The sequence below is a fragment of the Trichechus manatus genome, unplaced genomic scaffold (genome assembly GCF_000243295.1).
Source record: "Trichechus manatus latirostris isolate Lorelei unplaced genomic scaffold, TriManLat1.0 scaffold00077, whole genome shotgun sequence".
Lineage (NCBI taxonomy): Eukaryota > Metazoa > Chordata > Mammalia > Sirenia > Trichechidae > Trichechus > Trichechus manatus.
Genome location: NW_004444013.1, coordinates 9,330,320 through 9,353,513, shown reverse-complemented (window position 1 = coordinate 9,353,513; position 23,194 = coordinate 9,330,320). Strand labels below are relative to the sequence as shown.

Here is a 23,194-nt window from a genome sequence, read left to right as displayed (position 1 = left end):
GGCGGCGGCGGCGAAGGCGGCGGCGAGGGCGGCGGGGGGAAGATGGCGGCGCCCGTGCTGCTGAGAGTGTCGGTGCCGCGGTGGGAGCGGGCGGCCCGGTACGCAGTGTGCGCCGCCGGGATCCTGCTCTCCATCTACGCCTACCACGTGGAGCGCGAGAAGGAGCGGGACCCCGAGCACCGGGCCCTGTGCGACCTGGGGCCCTGGGTGAAGTGCTCCGCCGCCCTGGCCTCCAGGTAGCCGGCGCAGGGATCGGGCCGGGCGGGACCGGAGGCGGTGCGGTGCGCGCGATGGGCGGGGCCCAGGGACGGGCGGTGCTAGGCGGGCGGCGGGGGCGGGCCTGAGGGGGGGGCAGCCGAGCGCAGGCCGCGGGAGGGCGGCGGCGGTGGGGCCGCGAGGCGCGGGAAGGATGAGGTGGCAGAGTGCAGCCGGAGGCCGGCGGACCGGGAGCAGTTGGGCAGCGCCGGCCGGGGGGCCGGGCTGGGGAACAGCGAGTGGCTGAGGAGGGTGGGTCCAGGCCAACCTGACAGGTTCCCGGGTCGGGGCAGGGGACCCAGCCCGGGGAGGCGCGAAGCCACTGTCCACCCCACGTCTGCAGCCGGATGCTGTTGGCCGGCGTGGGGTCTGGCGGGTCGCCTTTCCCACCGCCTTCCCGGTGGTAGGACAGGTGTTTCCGTGGGCAGGCCTCTTTGTACTTTTGGGAGCGCTAATGAGAATTTGCAGACTTCTTGAGACGGTGACATTTGCGGGCAAACGCGAATTTGACCCTACTTTGGAAGAAGATACCGGCACTTAACATATCTGATTTCTTGGATTCCCCCTCGTATATTGCTGTGTGCCCAGGAGGGGGAAATGGCCTGAGTTGGGGGGTAGTTTAAGCTTATTTGAGGGAAAGGAGTATGTCTTGTGTGGGGATGGTGTTTTCGGCAGTAGGATGACTTTTAAGCGTTGTTGATTAGTATAATGGAATACCCCCAAAAGAACTATGACAAATACACGCTTTGCTAAGTTAGGTTGATTTATGTTACTGGTAATTTTAGGTTTTTTAAGCCTTGTGACTGATTTGTTTGTTCATTTTATTTTCTGCGTTCAATTTTCCTCAGCAAGTTACTTTGAAAAAAGAATTTACATTAAAAAGGTGGCTGCTGTTTTTTATTTCAGGAGGAGTTAATAAAAATCATAGGAAAAGTGAAGGCATTAATTTCAAAATTGATAGATTACAGTATTACTAGAGGCATGCATACTATGCTTAATATTTTGAAATTTGTTGAGAAGAATAATCACCTTTGCGCAGTTCGTTCCCTCATGCTTATCTGTGAATTGCTGGGTGGACAGAAATGGATAGCTCACGAGTTTATTTTGACCCACATATTGGTGATTACATGAATAAGATAGCTTGGAGTTTGTGTTGCTCCTGTGGTTTACAAACTTTAAGACTGCCCACCTTTTCCACCCAGGCAGGCTTTTTAATGAACCAGGTAGTCTATCTCATTTGCTCTTAAGCTCAAATCCTGTAGCTTTTTAGTGGAAAAATAGTCATCATTATGGCTGCATTAAACATGTTTTTAAAATGAATTTAAACTATAGATATCAATTTACAGTGAAAAATACATGTTACGACAAGCTCACACTTGCTAATGGGTATTTTGAACCAAGTTCATAGACTTAATAGACTCTCATACCCTTTGAGAACTGCCGAGTGTATTTTATGCCAACATTTTTATCAGTTATTTTCTCTGTTGAAAAGAACTTTTTAACTTAAAAGTACTTTATCACCAAAGTTAGTTGAATAAATAATAATAAAAAGACTATCAGCAGCACATTTCAAGTGTTTAAAAAACAAAGAAGAAATAAAAATTAACTTTTGATATTAGATTAGGCAGAATTATTACCAATTTAAGATTATTGGAAGCATGTAGTCCATAATAAATTTACGTGGACCTTTTAACGTTTGGGTATGGAAAGAGTACTTTGCTTTATGTTATCCAAACTGTGTATTTCCTAAGTTCTTAAAATTGAATTTTCTTTAAAAAGGAGTGTTTTTGAACCTGTAGTAAGTATAAAACAACCAAACCTGTTGCTGTCGAGTCATAGTGACCCTATAGGACAGGGTACAACTGCACCATAGGGTTTCCAAGCAGCGGCTGGTAGACTTGAACTGCCAACCTTTTGGTTAGCAGCCGAGCTCTTAACCACTACGCCACCAGGGCTTGGTAGTACGTATAGATTATAAATATTTTCAAGGTGATGTGTCCTGCAAAAGCCAAGTTCTTGTGCATTTTTTCGAGCTCTTAAACACTACGCCACCAGGGCTTGGTAGTAAGTATAGATTGTGAATATTCTCATGGTTATGTGTCCTGCAGAAGCCAAGTTCTTGTGCATTTTTCCCTGTGTAATAAAGTACCATAAAATAATATTAAGTAACATCAAGTAGTATATTGAAAGTATATATAAATATGTATAAGACTAAAAATAACTGGATCTCTGTATTGTTTTAAATATGAATTAAATATGTTGTGACTGAAACTAATGTTTAATTGTATAGCTATGTACATAAATATTTTAAATTTGATGCTTGCTACAAGGAGGATTAAAAAAAAAGTTACTCTCTATAAGAGGACTGAATAACTTATTTGCCATGTATAAAATATTTTCAAGCAGTTTACCCAGTTTGATCAGCTTGTTTATAAACTACCTGCAAAATCATATATATTTTTTCTAGTGGATATAAGGATATTTGGAAATTAAAGTTTTCTTTTGAAAATGGGTAGAATAAACATCATTAAAAGTTTTTTGTCGGAGTGAAGGGAGATTTTTTGAGACCTCGAGTAGTTCCTTTTGTTTGATTTGAATATTGATTGCTATCTAGCAGTAGTATCCAAAGATATAACTATTTTAGGAAAGGAAGTTTGAACCTAGTTTGTGTTAGTAGAATTGAAGGTAAAAGATGAGGAAAGCTGGCTGGTGAAAAGCATCCTGAGGAAGGGCTTCTCCCAGCATCCAGGGTTAACTCATGTGACTTTGGATGGCTTAAACTCACTTTATTCTCCTTTCTCTATTCTTAAGTGTCTTAACCCGAATAGAATGAGGTAGAGATTAAGAAGAGAATCTTGAGAGTTAGGGGTGTGTGTGAGTGAGTGAGTGTGAGAGAGTGTGTGTGTGTGTCTGTGTGTAATCTTCCAGTATTTTGGGAGGCATCATTGTGTAAGAGAGTAGTTCCCAGACTTTTGATTTCAAAAGTAGTTTAAAAAAAAATTGAGCAGCTGCAATAAAGTTGCCAGTTTTTTAACTGTACCAAGTACAGCCAATAAAAACAACAATAACCCCCAGCACTGTCTACTGTCCCCATCATTTCATTTAAAAAAAAAAAGGACTCTAAAAATTTTGAAAAAACAGAATCTCAGAATGCTTTTAAATTGAATCATTTGGCCATTTAGCTTTATTAAAAAGTTTGCTTTCTTGTCCTTGTTTTTCCTCACTTTCCATAAATTTATGAAAGTACCCCTCCAAACCTGCACTAGCTTGCCAGCCACCATTTAGTAACCCCCATGTGGTAGGTACACTGAGCTCGGGTCTGAAGGATCTGGGTGGAATCCCCCGCTCTGCCACTTGTTAGCCTTGTGGCTTTAAGCTAGTCACTTATTTTCATGGAGCTTCAGTTTCTTATGTTCTTATGTTAAATGAGCATATTAAAATCTACTTTGCCATATGAGTGTTAGAATTAAAGGTGATGCATGTATATACCTGGAATACAGTAATGTACTCAGTTAATTATAGCTGTTATCATTGATTGGAGGTATTATCTTTTTTGCAATATCTGATAATAAACTCCTTAAGTCATGTAAATTTCTTATTTTAGGTAATGTGAATTGCTGAGAGGTATTAGAGGTATAGTGTTTTTGGAAATCCTGGTGGCGTAGTGGTTAAGAGCTATGGCTGCTAACCATAAAGGTCAGCAGTTGGAATCCACCAGGCGCTCCTTGGAAACCCTATGGGGCAGTTCTACTCTGTCCTATAGGGTCTCTATGAGTTGGAATCAACTCGACAGCAATGGGTTTGTCTTTTGTTTTGTTTTTTTATAGTGTATTTCATCACTCACTCCCTGGCATAGTGTCAGTACCAGTTGTTGTCAAGTCGACTCCAACTCATGGCGAGCCCATGTGTGTCAGAGTAGACCTGTGTTCCGTACGATTCTCAGTGACTGATTTTTTCAGAAGTAGATCACCAGCCTTTCTTCCAAAGCGCCTCTAGGTAGACTCCAGCTTTCCAGTTAGCAGCCAAGTGCATTAACTGCTTGCACCATCCAGGGACTTCCATAAAGACTTAAAGTCCATTTAAAACAATTTCATAAGTGTGACAAGAGAAACAAAATAATGTGCAGAATATTCTTTGTGGGTATTTCCTCTGAGTTATACTAGACAAATTTTTATGTAAAAATAGCACAAATGATCTTCTTGAAAAACTAATAGGTTTGATAATTTTACAGTTCTTAAAACTGTAAAACAGTATTTGAAAACCATAGGTCCACAGAAAATTGCTTTCTTTTGCAAAATGTTGGACTAGTACCTTCCATATCTTTTAAAAAAAAAAAAAGTACCATCTAGGCGGTGTAATCCATTTGCACACAACTGTTAGCCTAAAGGGTGGCCGTTGGAACCCACACTTCTAAACCTATAAAGACAATGGCATTTGTCACACCCAATTTGTGAACAGATATGTAGTGTGGGTGAGCTATCAAAAAAAAGACTGCAGGATTAAAAAAAAGAGAGAGAGAGACTTATCAGGATAGCCAGGGGAAGAAAGATAAAGTGGATCCAGGTACCTAGAGGTGGAGGCAAGGGGAAAAAGATAGTTTGAATCTGTACTGGGGTGGGTGGCCGTTTTTGAGGGAGATGTCACAAAGAGTTTATGCTTGGTTGCTAACCGAAGGTTGGTGGTTTAAACTCACCCAGTGGCACTGTGGAAGAAAGGCCTGGTGATCTGCTTTCATAAAGATTACAGCCAAGAAAACCCTATGGAACACTTCTCCTCTGTAACTGTGGTGGATCATCATGAGTCTGAATGACTTGATGGCATCGGGTTTGGTTTTCTGGTTGAGTCACATAGACTTGCTGCACAGAAACAGAAAAGTTGGGCCTGGCCTTTATTTCTTCTGTGATTAGGAAAAACTCTGGGGAATAGCATGAAGAATGGCATGAAGAGATGGAAAACTGGCCATTTGAGGGGAATAGCAAGCTGTCATATTTGAGAAGGACATAGGCCCACGTGAGTTGGGAAAGGACTAGAATCTATAGAGTTTGGCCAGAAGAGGGAAAAACTAGGAATTCTTGTAAACATAGTTAAGGCAAAATCACTGAGTCTTGGGTTTCTCTTCTGTTAAGTGAGGGACTCGCACCAGATTACCAGTTTTCAGAATTTATTCCTCAGAAATTTAGTTCTGTGGAGGTGCAACAGGGATTTCAGAAGCATTTGATCTACAGTTCAACATTTTAAACTTCAAAACACTCTAAGCAATTATATACACTCAAATGCATATCGTACTAACTTTTAGCACATTGGAAACCACTGCTTTATACTGCCAGGTTATCGTAAGGGAATTATGCTGAGTTAACAAAGCCAGTCTCAAAAGGTTACATACTCTATGACTATTTATATAGCATCCTTGAAATAACAAAATTATAGAGATATAGAGCAGATTAGTGGTTGCCAGGAGTTAGGGTTGCTTTGTGGTGATGGAAAAAAATAAGTAAAAATGGAAAAAAGGCAGTGCATTAAGAATATTTGGGGGAAGATAAGCGAAAGGAAAACAATTAAAATTATCCATAATATCAACTAGATAACAATCCTTGGAATAGTTTCTTGCTTTCTTTGTTCATATACTTAATTTTTTAAAAATGCTATTGATTAGAAAGATTGTAGCTTTATATTGGTATTTAAAAAAATCAGGCCAATGCTTGTTTGCTCATGAAAAAATTGTATAAGCAAATTCACTACTATAAAAGTCGTTGCATTATGTAGTAACACATGAACGGCTTCTGCATAATATCCTGATGTCATGATTCATATATATTGTAAGTTTTTACTTTTTTTAACCAAAATATTTGTGATTACCAAGCATTCACATTCTTTAATATTGTTAGATCTAACTTTGAAATATTCTACTACTTAGACTTCTGGATAGGTGTAATTGAACCCTTAGGTAGCATTAACCAATTGCCATGGAGTTGACTCTGACTCATGGCAACCCCATGAGTGTCAGAGTAGAACTGTGGTCCATAGGGTTTTCAGTGGCTGATTTATTGAAAGTAGATTGCCAGGCTTTTCTTCCGAGGTACCTCTGGGTAGACGTGAACCTCCAACTTTTCTGGGATAGTATTAGTGTACTGTTAAAAACAAAAAACAAAAGCTCTTACCACTTGCAAGCGTTTATCTCTGTGAATCAGGTTTTTTGTGATAGTGTGTAATCAAAGCAAAACAAATTTGATGTAATACTTTCTCAGTCAACTATAACTTAAAGTATGTGTTTGGCAGAGGAGCTTCATTGTTCTCATTATAAATGTTATAAATTTGGACTTTAAAAATATATGAATAAAATGAAATATTGATTTAATCTCATTCTCATATTTGGATCCACATAAAATTTCATTTATAAAAAATAATTCCTTTCCTAAAATTTTTTGAAAGCCATTGGATTCTGATCTACAAAGTTTCTGTTGTTACCAGCATCTACAGGCATACCTCAGAGATATCACGGGTTCGGTTCCAGACCACCACAGTAAAGTGAGTGTTGCAATAAAATGAGTCACATGAATTTTTTTGTTTCCCAGTGCATATGGAAGTTGTGTTTATACTATATTGTAGTCTATTAAGTGTGCATTATGTCTAAAAAAAAACAGTGTACATACCTTAATTAAAAAATACTTCATTGCTAAAAAATGCTAACCATCATCTGAGCCGTCAGGGAGTCATAATCCTTTTGCTGGTGGAGGGTCTTGCCTTGATGTTGATGGCTGCTGACTGATCAGGGTGGTGGTTGCTGAAGGTTGGGGTTACTGTGGCAGTTTTTTTAAAATAAGAGAACAATGAAGTTTGCCACATCCTTTGATTCTTCTTTCATGAAATATTTCTCTGTAGCATGTGATGCTGTTTGATAGCATTTTACCCACAGTAGAACTTCTTTCAAAATTGGAGTCAATCCTCTCAAACCCTGCCTCGGCTTTATCAACTAAGTTTGTGTAATATTCGAATTCCTTTGTTGTCGTTTCAACAATGTTCACAGCATCTTCACCAGGAGTAGATTCCATCCCAAGAAACCACTTTTTTTACTCAGCCATAAGAAGCAACTCTTCATCCGTTAAAGTTTTATCATGAGATTGCAGCAATTCAGTCACATCTGCACGCTCCACTTCAAATTCTAGTTCTCTTGCTGTTTCTACCACATCTGCAGTTACTTCTTCCACTGAAGTCTTGAACCCCTCAAAGGCATCCATGAGGGCTGGAATCAGCTTCTTCCAGACTCCTGTTTATGTTGATATTTTGACCTCCTTCCATGAATCATAACTGTTCTTAATGGCGTCTAGAATGGTGAATCCTTTCCAGAAGGTTTTAAATTTACTTTGCCCAGATCCATCAGAGGAATCACTATCTACGGCAGCTGTTGCCTTACAAAATGTATTTCTTAAATAATAAAACTTGAAAGTCAGAATTAATTCTTGATCTGTGGGCTGCAGGATGGGTGTTGTGTCAGCAGGCATGAAAACATGAATCTCCTAGTACATCTCCATCCGAGCTCTTGGGTGACCAGGTGCATTGTCAGTGAGCAGTAAAATTTTGAAAGGAATCCTTTTTTCTGAGCAGTAGGTCTCAACAGTGGGCTTAAAATATTCAGTAAACCGTGTTATAAACAGATGTGCTGTAATCCAGAGTAGATTTAGCATAATTCTTAAGGGCCCCAGGATATTCAGAATGGTAAATGAGCATTGGCTTAGCCCCTAACAGGAGAGTCAGCCTGTCCTTTGAAGCTTTGAAGCCAGACATTGACTTCTCCTCTCTAGCCGTGCAAGTTCTAGATGGCATCTTCTTCCAATATAAGGCTACATTGGAAATCTGTTGTTTAGTGTAGCCACCTTCATCAGTTATCTTAGATCTTCTGGATAGCTTGCTGCAGCTTCTACATCAGCACTTGCTGCTTCACCTTGCACTTTTATGTTACAGAGATGGCTTCTTTCCTTAAGTCTCATGAACCAACCTCTGCTAGCTTCAAACTTTTCTTCTTCACCTTTCTCACCTCTCTCAGCCTTCATAGAATTGAAGAGATTGGGGCCTTGTTCTGGATTAGGCTTTGACATAAGGGAATGTTGTGGCTGATTTGATCTTCTCTCCAGGCCACTAAAACTTTCTCCGTATCAGCAACAAGGCTGTTTCGCTTTCTTATCATTCGTGTGTTCACTGGAATGACACTTTTAATTTCTTTCAAGAACTTTTCCTTTGCATTCACAACTTGGCTAACTGTTTGGCACAAGGTGCCTAGCTTTTGGCCTATCTCGGCTTTTGACATGCCTTCCTCACTAAGCTTAATCATTTCTAGCTTTTGATTTAAAGTGAGAGACATGTGACCTTTCTTTCACTTGGACACTTAGAGGCCATTGTAGTAGGGTTATTAATTGTCCTAATTTCAATATTGTCATATCTCAAGGAATAGGGAGGCCCAAGGAGAGGGATAGACACTGGGGACCTGCCAGTCGGTGAAGAAGTCAGAACACACACAACATTTATCGATTAAATTCTCTGTCTTATATGGGTGTGGTTAAAACAATTACAATAGTAACATCAGAGTTCACTGATAACAGATCACCATAACAGATATAATAATGATGAAAAAGCTTGAAATATTACAGGAATTACCATTATGTGACACAGAGACATGAAGTGAACACATGCTGTTGGAAAAATGGCGCCAACAGACTTTCGACACACGGTTGCCACAAACCTTCAATTTGTAAAAAATGTACTGTCTGCAAAGCGCAATAAAGCTAAGTGCAGTAAAATGGGGTGTGCTTGTGTAACTTTACAGGAACTTCAAGGACAGCTGTAATGTGATTGGTGACATTTTAAAAGATTATTATATTTGAGAAGTAAATTAGTGGAGGATCCATGGCAAAATAAGGATTTAAAGGGGATGGTATACTTAACTCCACTGTGTTTTAGGAATTTGATTTATTTCCTCCTGTGCATGGTGTTAATACTTAAGATCATAGGTTCTAGAGCGAGATTACCTGGTTTAAAATCTTGGCTCCATCACTTAACCTCTATGTTGTCTCAGTTTCCTTCTCCATAAAATGAGAATGATAATAATGTCTATTTCATAGGATTATTGTGAATATGAAGTATACCAGTTCATGTAAAATGTCTTAGTGCAGTGTCTGGCACAAAAGTAAGTGCTCATAAAAGTTAGCTGCTGTCATTATTTTAAAACATGATTGAGAACATACTATATATATTTTGTATCGTTTTTTCCTCACTTAACATATCACAGCTATTTTCCTACGTTGTTAAAAATTCCACCAATAATGTAAAAGAATGTCAGGTGCCTTGTACCCTTCCCATATTGGACATTCTAACTTTTTAGATCTTTGCCAATTTAATATATGAAAAATGTCATCTCATTACTTTGATTTGCATTTTTTCCCAGAAATCAGCAAGGTTTAATGATTCTCACATTTTTATTAACTGTATTTCTTCTGTTGAGTCTTGCCTTTATAGATCTTAGAATTTTTCATATTGATTTAAATAAATCCTTTATTTATTTAAAGGATATTTTATTATATTTCATTATGTTTCTATGAACATTTTTACCGTTTTGTTTTATTAAATTTTTATAGTAAAAAGGTTTTTTATGATACATGAAGAATTATTTTCTTTGTAATTTTTTTCCCATAGATTTTAAGCTTAGAAGGGCATTTCCCATTCTTGTATCAGATGAATGTTTATTTCTAAATTCTTTATCATCTAGAGTGTAGTTTATCAGGTGTTAGAAGAGTCTCTAACCTATTTTTTGTACAGATATGTGTCACTGTGAGTCAGAATCAATGGCACTGGATTTTTTTTTTTAATGTCTGTGGTCATTTGAATTTCTTCTAGACACTGCTGGTTCATACCTTTGCCCGTGTTTTCCCCTCCTGGGTTGTTTGTCTTTTTTTCTTATTGGTTAGTAGGAGCCTTTAGATAGCACAGTAGGTCATCCTTTGTTCTATGTGTTACATGTATTTTCTCCTAGTTTGTCACTTTTAATTTTGTCTGTGGTGTCTTCAATCATGTAACTTAAACATTCAGGTTTTTGTATGGTCAGAGCTTTCACTTCTTTTCTGAATAACTTTTACATTTTTTATTTTATTAAAATCTTGTTTAGCAAAATCTCCACCACTCCAAAATTGTTTTTTTATTCTCATATATTTTCTTTTAATACTTTAATAGTTTGAAATTTCTTCCCCCACAACACCCCTTCCCGATTAGCTCTTTAATTTGTGTCTCCTCTGAGGTAGGGACCTGACCTAATTGTTTTCTAAATGGATAGGTGTTTGCCCAACTTCATTTATTGACATGTCCATATTTGAAATGACATAAAAATTTCCTCATATACATAGGGCTGCCTCTTGGATTCTTAGTTCTGTTCCACTGATATTTTTGTTTGTGTTTATTCCAATACCACAGTCCCTCCCACCCCCAGGTTTATATAGTAAGTTTTGATATATGATAGGACATAAACACTTGGTTTCAAAAATTTCTTGGTCATCCTTATGTATGTACTATTTCAGATGAATTTTAGAATTATCTTGATCAGTTAAAAAAATTGTATTGAGATTTTGATTAGAATTGCACTGAATTGATAGTCGAATTTGGGGAGGATTCAACTTTCACTATCAAATCTTCCCATCAAGGATCATATTGTATCTTTCTGTTTATTCTGGGGTTACTAACCTAATACCATTTTAACCTAGATGTCCATTGTAGTTTTGTTTTGTTCTGTAACAAATACTGTTAAAAAGATAGCATTAGAGTAAATTGGGGCAGATACCCTCATATAATCTATTCCTGTTTTTATTTCTCTATTCCCTTCTAATTTTTTGTTGTTGTTGTACTTCAGGTGAAGGCTTACAGAACAAATAGTTTCTCATGAAACAGTAGTATACATATTGTTTTATGACGTTGGTTAACAACCCTATGACATGTCAACCCTCTAACTTCTCAACCTTTTTTTTTGGTGAAAATACACATAGCCAAAGATACACCATTTCAAAAATTTCTACATGCACAGCTTAGTGACGTTGACTACACTCTTCCAGTTGTGCTGCTATTCTCACTTAAGATGAAGGCTTACAGAACAAAATAGTTTCTCATTTAACAGTTACTACACATGTTGCCGTATGACAATGGTTTACAATCTCACAACACATCAACAATATCCTTACTCAACCTTGGGTTCCCTATCACCAGCTTCCTTGTCGCCTTCTGCCTTCTGGCCCTTGTTACTGGACTACTGTAGCTCATTAGTCCCATTTGGTTTTACGGGGCTGTCCCCTCCCAGGCTGAACGGTGAACCTCGGAGATAACTTCACCACTGAGCTAAAACGGTGTCTGGGGGCCATACTCTTGGGGTTTCTCCAGTCTCCTTTAGGCCACTAAATCTGGTCTTTTTTTTGTGAGTTAGAATTCTGTTCTACATCCTTCTCCAGCTCTGTCCAGAACCCTCTGTTGTGATCCTGGTCAGAGCAGTCAGTGGTGGTAGCCGGGCACCATCTAGCTGCACTGGACTCAGTCCGGTGGAGGCCTTCGTAGCTGTGGACCATTAGTCCTTTGGACTAATCTTTTCCTTCTATCCTGTTCTCTTCATTCTCCGTTGCTCCTGAAGGGATGAGACCAGTGGAGTATCTTAGGTGGCCGCTCACAGGCTTTTAAGACCCCAGACACTATTCACCAAGGTAGAATGTAGAACATTGTCTTTATTCCCTTCTAATTTTTGACTTAAAGAACTTCATCATGGTATGTGAGAGACACACACACACGCCTGCGCACACACTCTTGGTATAATGGGCAGGTGTAATAATGGTGTGAGGGCAGCGTCTGACCTCCTCTAACTTCACAAGGGGGAAGGAGAATCAAGATCAGCAGCCCGAGGCTGATTCCTATGAGGCAGAGGTCAGACATGCCTCCTCTCTCTGCCATCTTTACCATTTCTGATACCAGCTGTCCCTCCCACGGTACTCTACATCTCTGCTGGGTTTGATAATTCGTTGCAGTGGCCACACAGAACTCACAGACCATACTTACAGTTAATGGGATTTATTAGGGAAGTAACAGATTACAATTCAGGTTGAGGACCTCTCAAGATACAGTTCTTCTATCAGGACAGCTTCTATCCAGCTGTGCCCGAGCACGCCTTTCTCTGGCCCCTCGGCCTCTGCCCTGCTTGGCAAGTGTTATAACAAAGCTCTTTTAGCTTTGCCGATAAGCACCCGAAGGCATCCTACTCTGCCAGTAATCCTTGGCCCAAAGGCACTCAGCTCTAGCTCCATGGGTCAGCAAACCAACTTCACCAAGTGCCCGGAGGCACCCTACTCTTCCAGCAAGCCTCCTGCCCAAAGGCATTCCGTCTCCTGCCAGTCTCCTGTGGCCATTTCTCTGCCATTGCATCTCACCGTCTTCGGTGTTACAGCTCTCTCTCCCCATCCCTTTCTCACTCTCAGTCTCCTGGTTCCAGGAGCTTCTCAGCACAGGGATCCCGGGTTCAAAGGACGCACTTTGCTCTTGGCCCTTCTTCCTTGGCGGTAGTGAGATCTTCTTTCTGCTCTGGAATTGGCCCCCTTCCAAGCCCAGTGGGATGGCAAAACTGACCGATCGCCCTGGTGGGCCACAATCACCCCATTTGCACAGTCCCACCCAATCACCTGGGTGGGAGCCACAAGACCATGGCGAGAAAGGCCACACAGAATGATCTATTGCACTGCAGCAGTATATTATGATTTCTTACTGTCATTTATTTGATTGAGGACTATTAAATCAAGTTGATAACTCTCTAATAGCTCTTACCTTGTTGAATGTTAAGGATATTTGTGATAGTATAAATTAATACAGTGCTTTTACTACAGTTTCATTTAGAAATGTTTTAGGAGGAATTATTTTAATTTTTTCAAAAAACACCATAAGTAATAGGTTGTGAAAAATTCATATGACATTGCAACGTGTGAAGTAGAAGGAAAGTGCCTTCTCTGAAGGCGAGAGCAGTGTTTTCCAGACTTTCAGTCATTAGAGCGCCTCTTCATTATATTTGCACGTTTGTATCATCTGCACTATTAATTATGTAACAGTTTTCTTAAAATTGACTTAAAAAACCCAAAAAACCTTTAGTAGTGCGAGCCGTGAACTCACGCATTGATGTGCTGGTTATTTTTTCTAATGCATACTAAGTACATACCGTTTTTCAGAAGTGCATGTACTGCAGTTTGTGAATCACTGGCATAGTGAGTAGAAGTGCAGGTTCTGCAATCATGCATGTTTCAGGGTTTTAAATCCCTGTTCTGCTCTGGCCTGCCTCTGTGACTGGGCAAATTACTTAAGCCTCTCTGCTTCAGTTTTCTTTTTTGTAAAATGAGGTTAGTATACCATCTGCCTCTTAGGGTTATTGTAAGAATTAAGTAGCACTTGTACAGGCCGTTAGCACAGTGCTGTCACTTAAGTATTCAGCAGATACTAGCTATTATTAAATTTAATAGTTTGTCTCTTTCAGTGTTAAGTCTCACACAACTATCTCATTTTTAAAGTTTTTGCGTAGTTTTCATTGTAAGGAGCTACCGTGATTTATGAAATGAAGCTTCTGTTGTTTACTGTTTTCTCCTGTCATTAAAAAAAGCAATGCACAACAGAATTGGTTCCTAATATATGTCACCAAATTGCCCTTCCAAGAATTGTGCTAATTTGCTGTGCTATCAGCAGTGCCGTGGCAGCTTTTGGGTTCATCATTTAAATATTTGGGGTGAGGATGTTAATGGGTTTATAAATGATTGCTTGTTTATGTTTTAATTAACACTTTATTATTCATTAGGCATTAAGGAACATTTACCTACACCTTTAATTACTATTCTTTCTTGTTGAATACATTTTTCTGAGAGGTAGGTGAGCTTATATATATTTTTGTTTTTGATTTATGTGATGCAAGAAATTGAGAAATTAGGATAATTTTATAATGGTGTTCGGTGTGTCTCTGTGGTGCAGTCAGTTAGCACATTCAGCTGTTAACTGAAAGGTTAGTGGTTTGAGTCTACACGGGGACGCTATGTTTGGAGCCCTGGTGGCACAGCGGGTAAGAACTCTGCTGCTAACCAAAAGATTGGCAGTTCAAATCCACCAGCCGCTCCTTGGAAATCCTGTGGGGACAGTTCTGCTCTGTCCTATAGGGTCGCTATGAGTCGCAATCGACTCGATGGCAAAGGGTTTGGGTTTGGGTTACTCGGGTAAAGGATCCCAGGCATATCAGAATTTTCTCCAGTCTACAACCACTATTTTCAAGTCTATGGTGGTGCTAGAGCTCAGCTGCTAATCTAAAGGTCAGCAGTTTGACTCCACCAGCCGCTCCTTGGAAACCCTATGGGGCAGTTCTACCCCGCCTTATCGGGTTGCTATGAGTGAGAATCAACTCAACGGCGGCTAATTTTTAGAGTCCATGAGGGAGAGATTCATATTAAATATTTGCACTAGCAAGTCGAAAGCAAAAGCAATTTGCATTTTATTGTTAATTGAGACTTGGACACTAACCTCTGTAACAGAAGACTGAAATGAGCCCAGCTGGTCCATGAGGAGAATGCATTTTTTGCAACCTAGTTAAGCTTAGATGATTTCAGTCCAAAACAGGTCATGAGATGGCCACCTCCATCTTCCCAGTTCTCAAACATGACTAGATGGGACCCTTGCGCAGTGAGTGTGAGCAAAGCCTGCTCCACTCATTGCTGTCAGTGCCCAGGGCAGTGTAACCAGAGAGAGTCAGTTTGCCCTGGCCACTGCTGATCTGGCCTTGGCCACCTGCCCCAGCATTTGCTGTCTCAGAGGTAGGTTTGACCTGGGCTGTCCTTGGAGAGGAGAAGGCAGGGAGGTGACTGGGCCTTCTCAACCACTTCAGTCAAGTGGAAGAAGCAGAAATGTGAGCCTACACCTGTGTGCTGATCTTTTAACAGTGATTCTACCTAGTAGCACCCAGACCCAGTCAGTGCACTCTGATCTGTCCTCTTCCTTCCTGAGAGTCAGGGAGAAGGAAGAGGGAGAGGAGCCTTGTAAGAACGGCATGGCCGAGGTGTCTGACCTCCTCTGACTTCACAAGGGGAAAGGAGGTGCCTCAGAAGATGAATACCCAATGGAACAGTTCTACTCTGCACATATGGGGTTGCCAGGAGTTGGAATTGACTTGACGACAACTAACAACAAAACTATGGAACAATTTCCCATCCGAAAGTGGTTGTACTATTTAACACTCCTGTTTGTGGTTTTAATTTGCGTTTCCCCGATTACTGATGAGGTTGAGCAGTCTTTCATGTGTTCATTGGCTGTTTGGATATCTTGCCTTTGAAAGGCTTATTGAAGTCTTTGCCCATTTTTCTACTGGGTCTTCTGTATTTGCCTTTTTGATTGTAGGAGTTCTTTATATATTTTGGATATGACTCCTTTTGTCAGATACATGCGTTGCAGATACCTTCTTCCACTCTCTGGCTTGCCTTTTCACTCTTAGAGATATCTTGATGAACAGAAATTGTTAATTTTAATGTAGTTAAATGTATCAATCTTTTCCTTTACAAATTAGGGCTCTTTGTGTCCTAGTGATGAGGAGGAGCCTTAGCGGTGCAGTGGTTAAACGCTCTGCTGCAGAGCCAACTTTGTCATAAATCGGGTGATTATCTGGACTTTCTTTTCTATTTCATGCTTCTGTTTATTTCTACTTGTGCCAGTCTATTTCAGCTGTTCTCACAGTGTGGTCTGGGGACTCTGGCGTCCCTGAGACCTATTCAGGTGTCTACGAGGTCAAAACTATTTTCCTAGTAATAGTAAGATGTTGTTTGTCTTTATCACTCTCATCCTCTCATGAGTGTACAGTGGAGTTTTGCAGAGGCTGCATGCCATGATATTGCAACAGATTGACTATAGAAGCAGATTGGAGAATCCAGTTGTCTCTTTTACGCCAGACATTTAAGAGAGTTACAGAAATATAAAACAGTGCCATTCTTCTCATTAGATCTTTCTATTTTGGAAGCAGTTTATATATATATATATAAATGCTATTTATATTAGCAAGTAATGGCTTGAACAAATAAATATTCAAGATTTTTCTGCTTTAATTTCTAATATCTAATAGATATAACTCATATAAACTAAAGCTTTTTAGAGTCTTCAATATTTCTATGAGTATAAAACCAAAAAGTTTGAAAATCACCACTCTAGTTTTATGTCTTGCTATCCAGTCTTAGTTATTCTTGATACCTTGTATTTCCATATACATTGTAGAATCAGTTTGTGAGGTGCCACAAGAATACTTGTAAGAATTTTATTGGGATCGCATCGAATCAGTTTGAGGATATTTGAGATCTTTATACTGTTGAGCCTTCCAATTCATGAACATTATCCCTCCGTGTGTTTTGGTCTTCTTTAATTTTTTTTCCTCAGTATTTTATAGTTTTCTTTATAGAGATTTTGCACATCTTGCATTAGATTTATTCTTAGGTGTTTTGTATTTTTGATGTTATTGTAAATGGTGTTTTAATATCATTTTCTATTGATGCTGGCATATAGAGATGCAGTTGATTTTAATATATTGTCTTTGATTCTAGCAACTTTTCTAAGCTTTTTTTTTTTAAATTAATTTTTTTATTCTGGAGTACTTTAGGTATAGCAGAAAAGTAATGGTAGTGCAGAGAGTTCCTATATATCCTTCACCCAGGTTCCCCTAATGGTAACATCTAATATAGCCATTTCTTAGGTATATCACTTAAGAAATTAACATTGGTTTAATACTATTATCTATAGACTTTATTCATAATTCACCAGGTTTTCCACTAATGTCCTTTTTTTTCCAGAATCCAGTTCAGGATACTGCATAGTATTTGTCATCACGGGTCCTTAGTTTTTCCAGTAGTTACAGTTTTGAAGAGTGCTGGATGGATATTTTGTATGTCATTGAATTTGAGTTTGTCTGATGTTTTCTCATATTAGACTGGGACTGTGGGGTTTAGGGAGGGAAATCATATAATATTATGGGGTTCATGATATCACCATGACTCATCACTGGTAATGTTAACCGTGATTGCTTCGTGTCTGCTAGGTTTCTTTACTAGTTCCAAAACCGAAAACCAACCATTGCTGTCAAGTCAATTTTAAAACCAAAAAAACAAACCTGTTGCCATCAAATCGATTCTGACTCAGTAGCAACCCTATAGGACAGAGTGGAACTGCCTCATGGCTGTAATCTTTATGGGAGCAGACTGCTACATCTTTCTCCCATGGAGTGGCTGGTAGGTTCAAACCACTGACCTTTTGGTTAGCAGCCAAGCACTTTAACCCCTGTACCACCAGGGCTCCTTCTCTGCTAGTAGTTAACCAAGCAAAATAGAACTGTGGAAACTGACTTTTTTAAGAAATGAATTTCTGCTCAATAAAGTATCTGTGTCTTCTGTTGTAGTGAATTGGCTCAAGTTAAAATCTCATTGAATTGTAATCAACATTATAGAGAAGAGTTTTGTAGCTTGCATAAGTATTTGGCTTACTATCTTGATTTCTGTTTTACACATAAATTTAGTAACTGTCATACATTAATTTTGAATTATATTGAAAAGGGCATGTAGAGTTTAGAATTTAACCTTATGCAAAGAATTTGGTGCTTGTCCTCAGTTCCTGAGAAATAATCTCTAAAAACTTGGAATTTCTCTAATACTTTCAGTGTCTTTGATAAGACTCCAGGCCACATCTAACCAATGGTTTTTGCCAATGAGGTAACTCTTAGGTGGAGACTGGCCAGGCCAGAGGGAGTCACCTCATGATACCGTGTCATAATGACCACCTCCTGATTACAAGGCAAAAATCAGTAAAGGCTCTAGACATTGAAGTTCCCTGGGCTTCCTGGTTGGTGACAGATATCCATGCACATAGCATGTTCCTTTTTGGGACATGAAAGCTCTGCACTGGGGACCTTCCCAGACCTTGCCCTGAAATTACAGCAAAAAGGATACAAATGCATTTCTTTATCTGTATCATTTCTGTTGTAATAAAACTTTAATCATAAGTACAGGTAGTCCCTAACTTATGATGGGGTTCTGTTCCGTCACAAGTGAGTTCTGACGTAAGTCAAATGCCTCATTTTTTTTTTTTTTTTTTAAGTTTTCATTATTACTGACTTTTATATAGGTGGAGCCCTGGTGGCGCAGTGGTTAAGAGATCAGCTGCTAACCAAAAGTTCGGCAGTTCGAATCCACCAGCCACTCCTTAGAAACTCTATGGGGCAGTTTTGCTCTGTCCGGTAGGGTAACTATGAGTTAGAATCGACTCAACAGCAACCAGTTTCTTATCATTATCTTTATAAATCATAACACTGAACATGTGTGAGTGAACATCTGAGAATGATAACATCAGCAAATTACACGCTGTAACGTTGTATGTGGTGCATATTACTAAAGATAAATCCACTGCCATCGAGTCAATTCTGACTCATAGTAGAATGGCCTCATGGGGTTTCTGAGGCTGTAAATCTTTACGGAAGCAGACTACTACATCTTTCTCCCCTGGAGCAGCTGGTAAGCTTTGAACTGTTGATCTTTTGGTTAGCAGCTGAGCACTTTAACCACTGTGCCACCAGGGCTGTCAGATTATACCAGAAAAAACTCAGATGGTCATACGTGCTGTTCAGTTCATCGTAACTTGAATACGTTTTAAGTCGGGGACTACCTGTATAGCACTTTACTGAGTTCTGTTAATCCTAGTGAATTATTGAAGCTAAGGATAAATGGAGGAAATGTTGACGTTGTCAAGGATTTCACTTTACTTGGATCCGCAATCAATACCCATAGAAGAAACAGTCAAGAACTCAAACGACATACTGCATTGGACAAATCTGCTGCAAAAACAGATATGTCACTTTGAGGACAAGGTGCACCTGACCCAAGCCATGGTATTTTCAGTCACCTCATATGCATGTGAAAGTTGAACAGTGAATAAGGAAAACCGAAGAAGAATTGATACCTTTGAATTATGATGTTGGTGAAGAATATTGAATACACCATGGACTGCCAGAAGAACAAACAAATCTGTCTTGGAAGAAGTACAGCCAGAATTCTCCTTAGAAGCAAGGATGGCAAGAGTTTGTCTCACATACTTTAGACATGATATCAGGAGGGACCAGTCCCTGGAGAAGGACATCATGCTTGGTAAAGTAGAGGGTCAGCGAAAAAGAGGAAGACCTTCAATGAGGTGGATTGACAAAGTGGCTGCAACAGTGGGCTCAAGCATAGCAACAATTGTGAGAATGGCACAGGACCAGGCAGTGTTTCATTCTGTTGTATGTAGGGTAGCTATGAGTTGGAAGCAAATTGACAGCACCTAACAACAACAGCATATACAAAAGTAGCCACCATCTAGATTCAAGATACAGAGTATTTCCAACACTCCAGAATTCGGCCTTGGGCCACTTCCAGTCAATACAAGCTTCCCCAAAGGTAACTACTTTTCAGACTCTTATCCATAGATTAAGGAGTGATGCAGTATGGAGCCCTGGTGGCGCCATGGTTAAGAGCTCAGGCTGGTAACCAAAAGATTGGCGGTTTGATTCCACCAGCTGCCCCTTGGAAACCCTGTGAGGCAGTTCTGCTCTGTCCTTTAGGGTTGCTAGGAGTTGGAATAGACTCAATAGCAACGAGTTTGGTTGTTTTTGGTTGGGGAGCAGTGGTTCAGCACTTGGCTGCCAACCAAAAGGTTGATGGCTCGAACCTACCAGCTACTCCATGGGAGATAGATGTGACAGTCTGCTCCTATAAAGATTTACAGCCTTAGAAACTTTGTGGGGCAGTTCTACTCTGTCCTATAGGGTTGCTGTGAGTTGGAATTGACTCAACGGCAGTGAGTTTTGGGTCCATATATTAGTTTTGCCTGTTTTTGATCTCAAATAAATGTAATCATATAGTAAGTCTTTTGTGTCTAGGTTTATTTGTATCTGTGAGATTCATTCACGTTGCATGTAGCAGGTGGTCTTTTTTATTTTAGTGTAGTGTTGTTTGTTCGACTGCTAACTTAAAAGTTGGTGGTTCGAACCCACCCAGCAGTACTGCAGAAGATAGGCCTGGCAATCTGCTTCTGTTAAGATTATAGTCAAGAAGACCCTTTGGAGCAGTTCTACTCTGTGGAACGTGGGGTCACCATGAGTCAGAATTGACTCAGTGGCAGCTAACAACAACCATAGCAACAACAAGTGTTACGTTAAATTGCCACGGTTTCTCTGTTCCACTATTGATAGAAATTTTAGTTGTTTCCTTTTTTTATTACAAAGCATAAAACTGCTAAGAACATTCTTGTACATGTTTGGTGGACATAAATACTCATTTTCTGTTGGAATTGAGTGGAATTGCTGGGCCATAGGGTATATGTATGTTTAGTATATGTTACCAGTTGTCTAAAGTTAGCATACCAGTTTTACACTCCCATCAGCGATGTGTGAGTGTTCCAGTTGCTCTAAGTTTTACAAAACTCCGGAAACCATAAAGAAAAAAGCTGATGAATTTGAGTGTGTAAAGACACACAAAACCTATGTATGGCAAAAACTAGCATAAACAAAGTTGCAAGTCCGGTGATAAACTGGGAAAAAACATTTGCCACACATCATGTTCAAAGGGCTAATTTCCTTAAAACAAAACAAAACAGGGGCTCCTTTAAATCAGTATGAAAGAGATTAACAACCCAATAGCAAAGAACACAAAAGACATTCAAAGACAGTTCATGGGAAGGACAAGTGGCTCTTAAATACATGAAGTGATCCTCAATTTCAGTCATAATAAGAGGGAAACAAATTGAAATTATATTGAAAGTTTTTTTAATGTATCATATTGGCAAAAATCAAAAGTTTGATTAACTGTTGGCTAAAGTGTAGGGAAATAGCTACTCGTAATTTAATGGTAGGATTCTCAACTCTGGAGAGCAGTTTGATAATATCTGTTAAAGTTAAGAATGCATCTACCTCAAGAGTAGTAATAAATAAATTGTGATGTATTTATCCAATGGAGTATTACAGAGCAATAAGCATGAAAGAATTACAGTTCACACAACAGTATAGACGACGCTCACAGACATAGGGTTGAGTGAAAGCCAGACACAAAAATACAAGTTCAAAAACAGACAGAATTAATCTGTGGTGTTAGAAGTGAGGATCGTGTTACCCTTGAGGAACTCACTGGAAGGGGACACGCAGGCTTTGGGGGGGTTCTCGTGTTGTTTCTTCATCTGAGTGCTGCTTACATGGGTGTGTTCATATTGGGAAAATTCACTGAACTATAAACTTGTGATTGGTGTGCTTTTCTGAATGTCTGTTCTGCTTCAATAAAATTTTTAAAATAATGTACATACACACAGTCACTCATAGAGAATGCACATGCCCTTTGTTTTAGCAATGCCATACTAGGCATGTAACATATATACACATACACGTATATAGGCATACTTGTATATGTGGGGGTTAATTTATAAAGATGTTCATTGATATGTTTGTAATCGCCAATGCTTGGACAAAATCTAATCTCTTAGTAGGGACCTAGTAAAGTAAATAATGGTATAGTCATACAGTGAGCAGCTGTTAAAAGGGGTAAGGCAGCTCTATATGAGCTAATATAGACAAGTCTAAGATATATTAAAAAATCCAGGTGCGTGAACAATATATACAGTATACTACCATTTGTGTGTAGACTTTTTTATATATAAAAGGCATATATACACAAGCTAATATCTCTGGAAGGGTAGGAGAATATATAAACACCTGCTTTCCCTGAGGAGTGGCTCAGGGACAGAATTGGGAGACATTTTCCCTGTACAGTATTTTGTAACTTTTTTGTATTGTTCATTTATTATCTATTTTTAAAAGAGCATTAAAATAAAGTATGAAAGTATGACCTTATCATTTGGAGCTGGTTAATTATATGGTAAAAAGTTGATAGCTGGTGTGTGTTATTCATCTCAACCAATATTTAATGCCAGTTTTAGCAGCAAAACAGCTATATGCCAAAGTACCACTTGAAGCCTTATTTTACTACATGTTTCTCCTATTTTTTCATCAATAGATGCCAGCCAAAATGCAGGCTTTTCAAGTCTCTAGGCTCTTGACCCTCAGTCTGATCAGTAGTTTTTCCCTGGGCTTATTGTCCAAGCTTAGCCCTCTCCTCACATTGTACCTCTTTACCTTAAACACAGTGTGGTTCTATGCCAAGGGCATCACTTCTCTTTGCAGGTTTCTCCTGCATCTCTGCCCTGGAAAAAAGGGATTTTCCATTCTGTTAGTTTCTCAGTGCTGCTCGAGATCATTATTCTAGAATCATCCGCATGAATATTGTTTCCCACGAATTGGAGCTCAGTGTCGGCAGTTCGAATCCACCAGGCACTCCTTGGAATCCCTATGAGGCAGTTCTCCTCTGTCCTGTAGAGTCACTATGAGTTGGAATTGACTTGATGGCAATGAGTTTGGTTTTTGGTTTCCAGTAGGATGGATGTGGGGATGACAGAGGAACCAGTTTAGAAGACTCTGAAGTCTATGGGAGGACTGTGACCTAGTAACTAGAACAGAGCGGGACACGTAGGCTCTAAGTGGAAAATATGTGACTGGTTTTTGAAAATACTGATTTAGGATACTGGCCTGTGAAACAGCTGGAGTTGTAAGCTAGAAATGGGGACTTAAAAAATAACTTTTCTCATTATAAACAATATTTTTGTGTATGTGAACAAAACATAAAATAAAAAAAATTATCCATAAAACAATCATTCTAGTGAATTAACTAAGTAATTAATTCACATTTTAGTGAATTAACTAATTAATTAATTAATTCACATTTTAGTGAATTAACTTCTGAGTTTTTCCCCCTGACTGCTAGGAGTCAGAATGGAGTGTGTGTGTGTGTGTGTGTGTGTGTGTGTGTGT

The 23,194-nt window shown here is 39.4% G+C and overlaps 1 protein-coding gene across 1 annotated transcript in view; it reads left to right on the top strand.

Annotated features, from left to right (window-relative positions):
* The first annotated feature begins 24 nt into the window (after positions 1-24).
* VKORC1L1 (vitamin K epoxide reductase complex subunit 1 like 1) overlaps positions 25-23,194 on the top strand; it is a 66,205-nt gene continuing 43,035 nt past the window's right edge. The window contains exon 1 of the mRNA XM_004380786.3: positions 25-236. Coding sequence (XP_004380843.1) covers positions 43-236 — 194 coding nt within the window. The 5' untranslated portion in view covers positions 25-42. The remainder of the gene's footprint in view (positions 237-23,194) is intronic.